At 44.5% G+C, this 14791-nt stretch overlaps 1 protein-coding gene across 1 annotated transcript in view; it reads right to left on the bottom strand.

Annotated features, from left to right (window-relative positions):
- The window catches only part of LOC118155534 (zinc finger CCCH-type antiviral protein 1-like), a 29113-nt gene extending 27285 nt beyond the window's left edge, over positions 1-1828 (bottom strand). The window contains 1 exon segment of the mRNA XM_035308859.1: positions 1457-1828. Coding sequence (XP_035164750.1) covers positions 1457-1746 — 290 coding nt within the window. The 5' untranslated portion in view covers positions 1747-1828.
- Between the last annotated feature and the right edge of the window lie 12963 nt (positions 1829-14791).

The following is a 14791-nucleotide window of genomic DNA, read 5'->3' as shown; positions in this document are numbered from 1 at the left end:
GTATTCAACCAACAAGTACCTGTTACCCTGTCAGACTCAAACCTCTGTTCTGTTTTTCCTTTTAGCTACTAGTTAACTACTGAAGATTGTGATAACATTTTACCTGACATGCTGAATTACATTACACAATTTTATGTAGACATTTCACCACCCAACTGTAGGACACTTTGCTTTGTAACCAAATAAATAAGAATGCAAGGTCTGAGGGGCAGGAATATGCCATTGCCAGTCCTCAGAGACAATCTTGTAAGGATATTAGTTTCCGCAGCCACTTGATGCCACCAACAGCCACACAATAATCTATATTACCTGAGTATTCATTTCTAAGTCAAAGGTTGAAACAGTCCAGAAATCCTATGATGACTCATCAACTGTAGTTTAGCAATACATTTGGAAAAAAAAAAAAAAAAAAAAAAAAAAAAAGGCAATTAAAAGCTACTGGTCAGACACAAGTTAAAAACTTACTTAGTTTGACTAAAAGTCATGATTTCACTGAACAGGAAGACCCCAGTAACTTGCACAGATGTTTTCCTTTCCAACAAAAAAGGATGCAAGATCTGGAAGCAAGTCTTGATTTTATCTCATCAATTAAAAATTAACCTGTCTTGATCCACATGGAACATGTAGCACTCTTTCTGTCTCCTCATTTTAATCAACATCCCTTTTTCCCCTAAATACACCTGAAGGGTATATTCTTCCTTGCATTAGTTATTAATACACACAAAGGCAATTTTAAACACTTAGCACTGCTGAGAGGGCAGGAGGCTGCCCAGGAATGCTCCAGCATGACAAAGGAAATCATTGCATATTTCTGTTATTCTAGTGGGGGTGCCTATGTGCACCTCAAGATATTTCTAACTGCAAATCCTACGTAGCCTTATCTTACCAAGTCAGCAAAGCAACAAAGAGTAACAGAGTTTTAGCATCATAGTATTTCACTTATACCATCTGAAGACACACCAGGCCTTCCCCTTCCATCTCCTTCCCATCTGAGCGTGTGAGGAGCAGCTTTGTGGAGGCAGAAGTCTGGTGTGATAACACCCCAGGACCAAGAGCTGCAACAGAAGCCTCTGACAGGAAAATTTTCTTTCGAGTTTGTCCTCATTGAACCACTTTCCACTTTCATTTCTGCATTTGTGTTTCATTTTCCTGACTTTTTTGTTTGTTTATTTACTTAGCTAATAGATACCAGATTTGGCTAGCCTCGGGGAAGGAAAAAGAAAGAAAACAAGTCCTCTGAAAGGCTGCTCGGCCTGCCCTTTGCATCCCCCAGGTAGGACAGAAAAGGGGGTGCTGCAGACAGGAAATGAAGCCCCATCCCCAGCAGCACCTGTCTTTCGGGGCCGCTTTGCTTTTTGCCTCATCCTTGGCACAACATTTCACACACCCACACACCCACAGAGCAGACAGAGGTGCCCCTCTGCCCCACAGCCGCCCCCCGGCCAAAGGTGCCCACCTGGGGCCCAGGTTGCACTTGCCCCCGAGGTGCAGCTTGCAGAGGTGCAGGTGGTCGCAGCCCTGGCACTCCTTGAGGACACAGACCCGCACGTCCGACACAGCCAGCACCTCGGCGGGTAGGCCATCATCTCCAGTCAGCAGGAACCGCCGGGGTCCCGCTGCCTGTAGCGTCTCCATCAACTGCTGCTCCGACAGGTCAATGTGCTCCCGGAGCTCCGTGAGCCTCAGCCGGCCGCCCTGGGCACACAGGGTCTTGGTGAGGAAGCTGCACACCACCGGGTCACTCATCGTTGCCTCTCTGCTTCAGGAGACAAGGAGGCAGGTGACGAGGCAGCCTCTTGCCTTCAGGAATCGAAACTGAAGGCGTGGGGCGGAGCGGCAGAGGGCCCGCCTGCTTTTTGCATTTATTTATTTATTTATTTATTTTTAACTTTAATAAAAGAGAAATGTAACAGCCTGATGTAATTCCAGTGTCCGTGTCATGTTGCTGTTGGTTTTCTGTCTTCTGTGCTGGCAGGGAGCTGCTTGCCAGTGCCACGGTTGTGTCCTGGCAGAGGGTGCGGAGCCTAGAAGCGGTTCCTGATAAAATGCTGCAGTCAGACTGGGAAAAAGGAGACGCAACTGAATCAGAAAGATGGGGGGGGGAGGGGGAGGGGTGGCTAAGCACCAGATCCACCAGAGTTCAGCTTTAACTTTCAAACTCTCTGGCAATGCAAGCCGAAGAAGCAGGCAGGAGCACACCACACCCCCCCCCCCCCAGGAAGTTAATTACCCCTGACAGAGAAGTGGACGCCAGCTAGTGTTGCCTGGTACACACGGCCACTGCGTGAGCAATTGCTGGTCACGTCACAGAACCTCCCCGAAGATCCGGACCGAGATGTGGACTCTGTGGTTTTGGAAAGTTGTGGAAGGATCTTTCCATCAAGCATGTTTCCCCATACTCACCCTCTTGCTCTGATATTGGAACAAATGAAGTTATTTAAACGAAAGAATATAAAAGGAGGGGTAGAAAGAAGAGTGTACCATATCAGCTCTAGTTTCAGAAATGTGCATTGGTAGTTCTGGGCTGGCTTGTGTCCCAGACATGCATATATATGTGCATTCTCAGGTTGTCAACAGGTTGTCAGGGATGATATAACTCAGATCTATACTTGATGTAGGTTTAAATCTGACTGATAAAGTAGAAAATAAGCAGTGAGCCAGCAATCTATTGCCAATGTCAAGCAGTAGAAAATAATAATGAAACAGGCAAACCTTTCAGTCATTTGCTTATGTTTACTTCTGTTTTTCAGCCAATTCCAGTGAAAACATGCATTTTCACATTAATCCACTCAGAAATGTGAATTATGTGGGCAGAGGAGTTTCCTGGTTACTGCTTTGGAACAGTGTACCAGCATGAAACAGGGAAACGAAAGTGAAGGACTGCAAGAAGAAAGAAGCTGCAAATACAGCCTTGGCAAGCATGTTCTATTGCTCTGAAATACACTTAAGGAGGGTCTGTGGTCAGTCCTCAATAAAAGCAAATAAACTTTTCTGGATGTGTTCTGCTTGTTGGTATAATATTTTGCAAACACAAATGCCCAGAGTAGCTTACTTCCTCACCAACTTCTTCAAACAGAACCTGTTTATATAAAGTATCACAGCTGGGTGAGGCAGAAGGAATTGCTATATCGAGGTGCCCCAGATCAGTTCTCTCAGGGCAGTGAGTGTTTCTAGCTATAAATACAAAGACATTTGCTGAAAGTTAGAAACTATTGAAAAAATGGCTGAGTAGATTTAACCTCTTGCTTCTGCTGAAAATGTAATCCCTGTACCTCCTGCTCTCTGCCGTCCACTACTTCCAGCCAAAATGTCTCCTTGTTTGCTCTGGCTCTGGTATTCCTCTGATTCCTCAGTAAACTGAGTCAGCTTTCAGAGACTTGCAACAGGAAAATTGGCTGGTATGAGGGAAGTATGAGTGGAAATGGGTGTGTCCAAGCATCAGAACAATTAAAACAACAGCCTGTGTTGATAACCAGAGATATAGTTTAAGGCAGTAAAACTGAGAAATAACTTGTTTCTCTCAAGCCACAAAGGCCGTGCTCCGTAGCATAGACAACTTGTCTGCAGAAGACTTCTACAGCACATCACAAATACTATTTATTTTCCTGTTACTACAGCAGGAAGGTAGACTATAGCCTTGGGAACTCAAAATAAAGAAATAGAAAATGATCAAGAGAGTTGCCTGAAGTGTATGGAGGCAGACGTAGCCAGACTGTGAAGCAAAAGGATGATGCCATAGTAATTGCTTGGTCCTGCTAACTTGGGATTGGGATGTGCCTTCCATTTTCTTTTTGGGTACTGTCCTAGATTACTTCTTAATCTTTGTAGCCATTGATCCCTTTGCCATAGTTAAGGGAAGACAGCAGATGGGACCTATGAACAGAGGAGGAAAGAGGGTTTGGGTTTCAGGAAAGGCCCTTTACATTCTAATAAATGAGAAGAAGAGCAGAGGCTTGCAAGGAGCCCACACTCTGTAGAGTTAAACTCAACAGGATTGTCTATCGAAGAACAGTAAAGGGAGCAGTGTCCTGGGATCATTGGTATTCACTGACAGTACAGGCCATTCTTTTAACACTTGTTCTGCTGTTTCTTCTGGTGCCTTCATGCACACCTTTCCATTCATGCTGCACTCATACCAATATGCATATTTCTGTTTAAAATCTGTATGCTTGTACACCTTTAACACAGAGTCACAGCCAGCCTTATGCATAGAGTCTCTTTTGCTTCTGTAGAGAAGAAAAGTCTCCAAAAATTCAAAATCTGCTAGGAATACATTCCTGTTATGAAGTAAAAAGTCAGAGTGCAATTTGCTTTTAAGGAAAGTAATTTCCCCAGCAGAGATTTAAAAAGCATGGAACCAAAAGACTCTACGGTAATGTCTGGTAGTTACAACCAGCAGAATTGTTTGTTTTAAAGGACAACATGTCATACTAGAAGCAACAACCTGAGAGGTGAGGCTGCTGCAGATCCATGTCCCCAGGTCCAACCAGCAGTGAAGCTGAAAATGTGTTCCTAGCAAGTATGTGCATGGAGAGCACAAGGTTACACCACATCCGTATATATATATATGGGGTGGCCACGCAGTTCACAGACAGACTCTCAAAGTACTCATATGAACATAAACAGCACCATAGGCCTCCACTTGCTCCCCTCTCTGGTGAGCAGAATGGAAGTCCACCAGTGGGAACAGATATATGTACAAGGTGGATCCCTCCAGCAGCTGGTCTCAGACACCTGGTCTGCTACATAGCTGCCCATAGATTTCAGTCTTCCCAGCTGTTGGCACCTGGGCTTACGATGTGCCAAGGTCACAGCCTTACTCCAACTGCTGTTACAGATGGTCATGCACACAGCTGTACAGGACTTCCCAGGTGGGCAGATATCTTCCTCATATCATTAACATTCCCATCGCTACAAACCTAGTGCCCTTGTGTATGTCACTTCATAGTACAATGATGTGTGAAAGCTCTGGTGATGGATTGCAGGGCTGTCACTCCCCTCCTTTCCCTTCTCCAAACCATATTGCTTGGTATGCAGCAAGGGGGTTCTGCCCTTTCAGTCAAAAACCCACACCTCCCAATGCAGCACCCAGTTCCACATGTAGCCCTTGACACAGAGATGTAGATATCAACACTGATACCAGCACAGACCCATACACCAGACCCCTCAGGTTAATGACTGAGCAGTGCAAATGGACTGTGCAAACCCAAATCCAACCACTAAAATGTGCTGTAGCACAGCTCTGGTGACTGCAGAGGCTTCAGAAAAGCAGATTTTGGTCTGTTCAGGTTCCTGCTTGGCAGGATCATATATGAAACCACCCAGCAGGGAGGAGCCCCAGAGAACTGATTGATCATCAAGCACAACTTCCTCAGAGCCCATGAATGGCTTGTTACAGTGTGCAGAAAGTGGAACAGTCATGACATAAGGCCAATGTGGATGAAAACAGCTCCAGACTAAGCTGAGACACAAAAAGGAAATACACGGAACATGGAAGCAGGGACAGATTATTTGGGAGTAATACAAGCATGTAGGAATGTGGATACGGATGCCAAGACTCAGATGGAGCTGGAATCAGTAATAGAGATGAAGAGCAGCAGGATGCATTTCTGTAGAGACACTGGTAGCAAAAGGAAGGCTAATCAGCTTAACACAATTTCTGATCATTATGAAAGCTTCCTTGCAAAACCAAACCCTTAGCAGATCTAACCAATCTGTCAGAACTGGTAAATATAAGAGACAGGATGTATGTTGGAGCTTTCTCCTGGGGAAAGGAGATTCTCTTTAAGCATTTTCATGCATGTGCATTTGTAAACAAAATCTAATGGGTAGTTCCTTCTCAACAGACTTGTAAATCTTTTTCTGTGGGAATACAGTGACTTAGGAGCATTGCACTTCAGTATTGTATCACTAGAGACACGTTGTTGTCAAAGATCAAACATTTAGATACCTTTGAAAATACACTCTTATTGTGCTATTGCCTCTGAAGAGCACTTGATGTGAAAACATCTCCAGAACCTATTGTACAAACCTGACAAGGTTAACTGTTCTTATTGCTCCGTTAGTAGGGACCATATAGCCTTTCTTACATTAAACCACCATATACTTTGCTCTCAGTTCAGCATAACATCTTTAACTGCAGCTTGACATCTTTAACTATTGACTCTGACCTCTGCAGAACTTTCAGCTCAGCCTCTCTAGAACACCAGCAGTTTCTATTTGCATAGCCATTACTGAGAAAAGGCGGGGTATAAGCAAAAGTATCTTCAAGCCTTCCCTAGCCACGGTGATCTAATCACACCCTCCATTACGCAGTGTTCTTCCTGCATCTGTGACTGCAGGGTTTAAAGTAACTGTCAGGGCCCTCACTGCATTCACTCCACCCCGTGAAACTGGGCTGCTTGGACTCTGGGCCAACACTGATAAGCTCCTGACTGCCCTTGAACAGAGCTCTCTGAGACAAAGCTGGCAGATGTCTCACTGGGGCTGCCCCCACATCTCCTGGGAACTGCGTTTAAGCTGAGAGCTATGTCCTCAACCCTCGCTGGAGCTAGGCTGCAGCTGCATCACAACCCTGCCTGTGCCTGGCCACGTACCCACACCCTGCCCCAGATCCACAGGCAGACTTCTGTGCTTGACTTTGGACCTGTCTCATCACCATGGCCCTGCCTGGCAGTCTGGGACTTTTGGCTGTGCCTGGCTGCTCTTGTCAGACCTGCTGTGCCTTGTCTAAGTCCTTGGGGACTACGTGCAGTGCCTGGCTCCCTTCCCCATCCAGAGCAGCCGGCCCTCGCAGGTGGTAGGCACCAGGGGGGTGCAGGGGTTGCTGGTGATGGGGCTCCCTCTGCTGCACTGCACAGCAGGTGTCAGGGTGACTGCTCTGCGAGGAGCAGGGAGCAGAGCATGACAGATCAGAGCAGTGAGTGATCCCAATTATTCTCTAAAAAGCTTCCTACTCCCCTCTCTCCCATGCCCTGGGACATCTCCTGTTCCTGACAGAGCCCTGCCACTACTGCATCACTGTACCTGTGCCAGCCTCCTAGGGCTAGGAGCCATCATTTCAACTGTGGCTGTTCAGTGCTTCCCTAGTGAGAACAAAAGGAAGTGGTATTACATGCAAAATAAAGTCCAGATGAAAAATCCACCAAAAGAGCAAAGTTTAACCATACGGCCCCAAAGTAACAGACTTCTCAGATGCTGTGGCAGTCATAGCTGACTTTATTTTTCAGTACTTTTTGTTGTTAATAAAAGAGAGGACTTACTCCATTTTCAGCAATCTCAGCTTTCCACAGAAGTAAGCACACTGGCATGTAAAGCATACACTTTTTAGAAAGGTTAGCAGAGTCAGGAGCCACCACAAATACTTTTGACATAGTTTTCAGCCACCCTCTGGTTGTACTAGCAGGAAGTCCCAGATTAGAAACCAGGCCAGCCAATCCTGGCAGTAAACCACCCCAGCCTTTCCCTAGTGTCTGGGGAGTTATGCTCACTCAGAATTAGTTGTAAGAGACTGTCCATTTGCCTTGAGGACCATTCCTACAACCCATGCAGAATCCAGAGTCACTGTAGCTGAAACTGCTGCATCAGCAAACACTGTGCAAATTTAAGCCTACTATACATAGGGACATCTGTTCAGAAATCTGACTTGCTTTTGAACTATTTCCAGTCACTGTTTTTGTTGGCTTCATTGTGGAAGAGAATTTTAATAGCTGCCTTTATGTTGTACTTGGTATGCCAACCAGTCCTTTTATTCATTAGCTTCTCTGGACTAGCAGATCTCTACAAGCTTTCCTAGTTCAGAAAGATGGTGTTTTTTTGTTTTGTTTTGTTTTGTTTTTCTCTGCTTATTGCCATTTATAAAATCTGAATTCATTTGCAATCACTGGTGATGAGAACTTCTCTTTTCTCTATTGCTTCCACTTTGGGGAATACATGTATTGGAGAAGAGTTGGCAAAACCAAACTAAAGGTTAGGTTTTGCAAGGAAGCTTTCATTTCAGGAGGTACTCATGATGCACAGGGGATATATTAGTTATGCAGGCAAATAACCTTCTACAGCTTTACCTGGCGTTCTGCCCACAGATTTGAAATGGAATGACAGACAATACTACAGCTTATAAACAGTAGTCCTTCTTCATTAGATTAGTTCTTCTTGTGAGCTGTGTACTATTCCAATCCTCGTTATAGGAGAGCCGGATATGAGCAGAGCTACCAACTATTGGTTCTTCAAACAAGCAGATACTGAACGAGATATTCATGCCATCTAATGTAAAGCATCTTTCTTAGTCTGTGCTTCAGACGGACACTATAGGGACTACACAAGAAGCTTGAGAGAGCTGACTGAAACATCAATTTATGTGAATGTAGTCAAATAAAATATTTTGATCGGTGTCCAATGAGCTGTTGGATGAAGTTTCCTCCTCATCTCTCCAGCCCCTGCCATCACTACTTGACTGTATTTTTATTCTACTGTTATTGTTTTGGGGTTTTCACTTTCCTCTTTCATTCAAGACAGAGAAGCCACAGAAGGCCAGCAGCAATGGGCATAGCCACATTTATAAACCACACACTGACATGCATGGCCTGACAGCTCTGGGTGCTTTCTATGAGAGAAGGCTGGGATCATTGCTAGAAGGTCAATGCATCTGAGCTAACCTGTGCTGTGAGGGTTGTCTCAGGGACGAAGTGCTCAGTTCAGATAATATAAATCAAAATCAGGGTCAAAGGGGTTTATACATTTATTAATGGCACACATTTAGCCACCAGTGAACTATACATTCAGGGTCAATAATGGTGAAACAACAGGTAAGAAACAGTACTAGACACACAGGAAATGTCAGTAACTACCTACTTATTTCTAAATACCCTTCTTGTACTGGCCTAATTTTATGTGCACATTAAAGGCCTAATTTTATGTGCACATGTGCATGTACACACACAGTCATGCAGATATATGCAAAATTCCCCCCCTCACAGGAAAAACAGTTCTCCCTCCACCCTTCTGGGAGTAAAGGTTCCCCTGCTTGCACATGTGTTGCTCCAACCTCTTGGGTACCCGCACCATCTCCTACAACCCACTGCTCCCACAGTGGGGAGAAAACACCCCACAAGTTCCCATACACTTCCAGGTGTGGGTCCCTTTGGCTGGACCCATACTGTGGCTCTGCTAGCTGGGTGCAGGAGTGTGTCTGGCCTAAGCAGGAGTCGAGGTGCCAGCAGGGTGACTTCTGTCAGTGCCTAACCAGCTTTTGAGTGTTGATGTTTGTGGTCCAAGGTCTGTCCCCTCCGGTTACAAATTTTCATACTTCTCTTCTTTAAATGTTTTTTATTTGTTTCAAAAACCTCCTTGAAATTCCCAGATTACTGTTTAATCTGGGTGATGGTCACGTTCCTCTTCAGCATAATTATTCTGGGCACCTGCTCTCTAGATCATTTTTGTATTTGATTCAAACACATGATATGAATTCATACTTTTATTCTTACAGGTGAGCTTCTTCAGGTTATTTGAAAGGCTGGGCCATGAGCACCCCAAAAGAATCTTGATGTGAACTTTACAACTGCAAATCCTCCAGGTAAATTTATGTCAGCCAAAGGAGACTTTGTGCTAGTAGAGTTAAAACAAAAAGCATTTTTTCCAGTTCAGGTAGGATTCTCATGGTTGGTGGTAGTGAGAAAAGGGAGGGAAATTTTTCAGCTCTGGATGGCATTTTTCTCAACCCTTCTGAGCAAAGAGGTGATAGGGAAATAGTGAAAGCCTTTAAATGAAGCAATGTGAAAAGACCATGCACGTGGAAATAACCTCCAGTCTCCAAGAAGAGTATAGCACAAACACTCCTGGAAATTCATTTAACATGATGGTTAACATCTTTGTTAATTACCTGGTTGATGGGAAAAAGTATGCCCTTACCAACTCACAGACACTGAGAGGAGCACTTGCAATGCTGAAAAGTAGGCCTGCCACTCAGAGGGTCCCAGACAGGCAGTTGCTGGTTGTTTAGTTTTTATACTCCATGTTAGTCTGAGCCACATATTCACTCTCCTAGCAAACTCAGGGAGCCAACCACACTTTTTTAATGAATTCAGGGAGAAACATTTATGTCACAAGGCAAACCACTCAACCGTTGGTTGATTTTTATCTAAAACACAGGCCACGCTACAGTCCCCTTTGTGTTTAGATAAAGTTAGGTTCCTTGCAACAGCCATGGTCAGTCACACCCTGCATTCTCTGACTTTCATGCACATATTGCCCTTGCTCATTTCCATCAAGCCTTCTTCCACTGTAGAGGTTTATTGAGTGAGTCACATTGCTCTCCTTGGGGCTTATTCAGTGACACAAGGCCAAGGAAGTGATCCTCCCCCTCTACTTGGCACATATGTTACCACATTTGGAGTTCTGTGTCCAATTTTAGGCTTGCCAGTACAAGAAGGATATTGACACATTGGCATGAAAGTAATGGGAGACCACCAGAAGCTGTCTGAGGTTCTAGTACATGACATACTAGAAAAGGCTGAGAGAGCTGGGTCTGTCCAACCTGGAGGAGAAAGGCCAAGGGGAGACCTTACTGTGTATTCTATCAGAAGTGTTGAGAAAAATGGTTACACAGAAAGAAAGAGATTCCTACAATGCACAGGGAAAGGACAAGAGGCAACAGACCACAAACAAGAGAGATTCTAATTAGATATGAGGGAAAAAACACCCTCATCCAGTGAGGGTGATCACACATTGGGACAGATGCCCAGAGTGGCTGTTGGCCACAAATCTCCATTTTGTAGTCATTTAGAGATTGATCAGGCAAGTTCCTGAACAAAATCCATCTAACCTCAGAGATAGCTCTGCTGTGACCAGGAGATTGGCTGAACAGTCCTCTGGAGGTCTCCCCCAACCTGAAGTATTCTGTGATTTTTTAAGAAGGGGAGGAGAAATGTTAACAGCTGCCACTCTGTATTGGAAATTTCAGCTTGAAACCTCAGCTAGTCTACTAAGGACTCTGACCTTTCAGTCACAGGAATACAAGTGCATACAGAAGAGGACAATGAGAAAGAACATGCTGTTCCCATCTGTAGTATCATGTTCTGTGCTTTGGGAGAAGGATTAATGCTTCTAGTGTCAACTATTGCTTTCTCCAATGACACATTGACATCTGGGCCCCACTGTGCTACATTGCCTCCAGCCTTTTTGTAGCTTTCTATGACCTGCCTTTTTGCAGATACCCTTTTTTGGGGGGGCTTCCAGGGTCTCTTGCTTTCTTGAAAGAAGACAACTCACGTTGTCACCTGTGCTTATCTATATATCTATCTTTGAGATTCTGAAGGACAGACAGACTGGCCTTTGTATTTCAATATTCTCATCAGCCAAGTCCCATATGTTTGCATTATCCTAGACTACAATTTCCTCCTAACACTCTGGTTCTGCACAGGTCAAAACCTTCTAGCCATCAGCTAAAGATGCTTATTACGGTGTCCAGCATGCTCTGCTATAGTTATTTTTCACAGTTGTTCACTTTCTGTACTCGCAATCTCTACAAACTAATAGTTATCTCTAGAAGCTAATAGTTACCAGTTGTTAGCATAAGCCTGAATTCACAGGAGTTAATCATAGAGCAACAGCAGCATAGAGAACTTCCTGAGAACCTCAGCCTCTCTTCAGCAATCCCCTTTGCTGCGAGACAGTAGGATGCTGAAAATTTGCAGGAGCTGCTTGCAGCGCTTTTGACTAGATGAAAGATCATCATGATTTAGGGCCTGTGGAGTAAGCTAATAGTAGATGAAAACAACAAGAATTTAAAGAGAAGAAGCAAACAAACAAACACCTAAGCTAATGAAAATGAAACTAAGCTCCAACCCAAAACAAGCGTTGAGATTATTTAAAAAAAAAAAAATCCACAGAAATACCAGTCACAAAGGGTGAAAACTGAGTGAAGAAAAAAAACTATTAGGAGTAAGAAGGCAATTCACAGGCTGGATTGTTTATAACAGACCACTAAATCTTATGCTGACAGTGCAAAACATACAGATTTGTCACTTAGGTCTTCCTAATCTCTTCTTCCAGCTGTAGGGCCGGTATCTCACATAGCTGCGGTACCAGGCTGGAGCACCTCTCCTCAGTAGGTGTTTCCTGGCCCTGAGAAAGGAACAAAACCAAAGCAGTGGCTGGTAGGAGAAAATCTGAAGGGTGTCATGCCCCAGAAAGGGAGGGGGATCAAAGACTGGTCAGAAACTAAATTAGGGACCAACCCTGTGGTGGTGACACAGTAAAAAATTTGTTGTGTCACACCTTCCTCGCTGTTCCTGAGAGAGAGGCATGCAATAAAAGCAGTCCGTCCTAGAGGCACGTCTGCTGGTGAGCCTTTGACCACTAGGTGGGACCCGAACTCTTTTCACTGGCTCGCTCACCAGCAGCAGGCAGCTAGTCCTAATTTTAGGTAACGCTGTGGCTCCGTTAGCTGTATGTCAACACCTGTGCTCAGTAGCACAGGGCTCGTAGAGACACAGAGAGACCTCCCAAACGTGGGTCAATAATTCATTTGTGCAGCTGAACAGGGACGCTGAATATTCTTTGTCCAAACCATGGGAATGTGACTGGTTCCTACTGCATGACACTAAAAACCCCAGTGATTTGACAAAGAGCTCTGGGATGCATCCTCCGTTAGGGAGAACACCAGCACTATTTGGGGTAAGTCATTTAACCTGCCTGTGGCTTGGATCCACCACTGATAAAGTGAATTTTTAAACCCTCTACATCAAAGTGTGCTGGATGTCAAGTGTGTTATTTCTGAGATGATTTAATATCCTTAGGAAGGGTACATCCTGCTCATCTGCAGTGGCAGACAGAAATGTGGTTGTCTAGAAACTGCTGCTCAGCCATAAATCCTGTGCTCTGCCATCCTCCAGGTTTCTGGGTAGGAGGAAGAAACGACTCCAGGCTTATTTCCTTACAGCCCCCTACATAAACAAGCTAAACAAGAATTACTGCTCATTTTTTAAAGGCAGATACAGTTTAACTTTTATTAAATAACAACTAGAGGCCCCAGGCAAGATCAGGTTTCTGTTGTACCATGTCTTGTACAAATGCAGAGTAAGAGGAATTCCTTCCCTTAAGCAGATTACAGTCTTCATAGACAAAATGTGCCTGGGGACAAAGAAAGTAAGCAATACCCTCCTAAAAGAAAACAAACCATCATTTTACATAAGGGAACACAAAGGGAAAAAAAGTAGATCAGCAGCTAGTGTAAATTGACACAGCACCATTGATATTGTGAGCTGACAGCAATTTATAGTAGCCAAGGATATGCCTAAGGTAGGCAAGGTGTCTTTCTTAATGTCATATTCAAAGTCTAGCCTGGAGTTGAACCAGATCCTCAGAACCTTCACCACAGGGCTTCTCTGTGTGGGAATAAAAATGTTGTTTTTGCAGAGTCACATTGTTTAGAGGGAAGGAATGTGGTATTGAGATATGCTTGCTGTGATAAGAAAGCTTAACAGACGACCTTGTAAATTGCAGACAACCAGAATCCTTAGAGAAATTAGGCGGAAATCACTGTGTAAGAAACATTTCCACCTCAAAGAGTATAAAATCAAAAGAAATTTGACTTTGGCCGGCAACTGAAAGCCATGTATTGTCTGTGAAGCACCGGATAGGTTGTGAACCTGGATTACCCAGTTAATGGGGAAACGGGAGGGTCCCGGTCCTCGAGGAAAAAAAAAAAAAAAAAGAAAGAAAGAAAAAAAAAAAAGTGTATAAACTATGTTGTGGAAATAGTAGGTGAGCTCCTGCTTGTGGGATGCCCCCCACTGCAATCGCGAATAAATTACTACTTCACTGAGATCCTCGCCTGAGCCTAAGTTATTGGCTACAGAGTGTTTCTCACAATCTGGGGGCTCGTCCGGGATCCAGTGACCTGCTGGGGGCCCCCACCGCCGCAGCAGCAGGAAGGCATGCCCCGCTGATTTCAGCGGTCCTGTGCATCGACGGTGGCGGTTCTGCGGAGAGCTGACAGAGGGCCCTAGACTGATTAAGGAGGCAGTATCCATGAAGTATTGGGGAAGGGAGTAAGGTAGGCACTCTGGGTTTAAGAATTGATCCGGTAACTCTGTGCACAGACAAGGTAAGAAATATTAAGTATTACCATGGGGATCGGGTGAGACTGTGTGACGTGTGATTGAGACGTACTTTTGTACGAAGTAAGTGTGGAGTCCTGATCCGGGGTTCCGTAGCTCCGCGAGGGGCGCGGCCTGAGACGGAGGAAGCGTGAGATAAGAGGGAGAAAGGAAGAGGCTCGGGAAATTTTGGTGTACGGTACCCCTTGAACGGTAAAGTGCTTGGCAGTACACCCCCATTTTCCAGAACGGGAACGTTAGTGTGTAGTACCCTGCAGGAGGGAAATTTCTGTAGCAACACACTGACAAGGTCTAGGAGAAATGGGAAAATATGGGGACAGGGAGTTATCCCTGGGGGAGTGCCTACCGACGGTTCTTCCTGAAGAATTATAAGAAATTGGAAAAATAATCCCAAAATTAGAGGAGATGATAAAAGAAGAAAATGGTTAAATATTGTGTATCAGTCTGGACAAAAGAACCAATTAAGGAAACAGCAGTATTTTGGCCAAAATAAGGGTCTGATGAAAATTCAGGCTTTAAATTTATAAGTAAACAATAAGATTTCTTCTTCTTTTTTTTTCAGAGAAGGAGCCAAGTTATGTTCCCTATAATCCTAATATTGCACCAGTGGCAGCAGCAATTGCTCCAGGAAGGGAGACAGGGACTGTAATTAACCCTGTCCCTATAGAAGAGTG

This window comes from Oxyura jamaicensis, chromosome 1 (genome assembly GCF_011077185.1).
Source record: "Oxyura jamaicensis isolate SHBP4307 breed ruddy duck chromosome 1, BPBGC_Ojam_1.0, whole genome shotgun sequence".
NCBI lineage: Eukaryota > Metazoa > Chordata > Aves > Anseriformes > Anatidae > Oxyura > Oxyura jamaicensis.
Note: the sequence above shows the minus strand (reverse complement) of the source record. Positions and strands in the feature narration are given on the sequence as shown.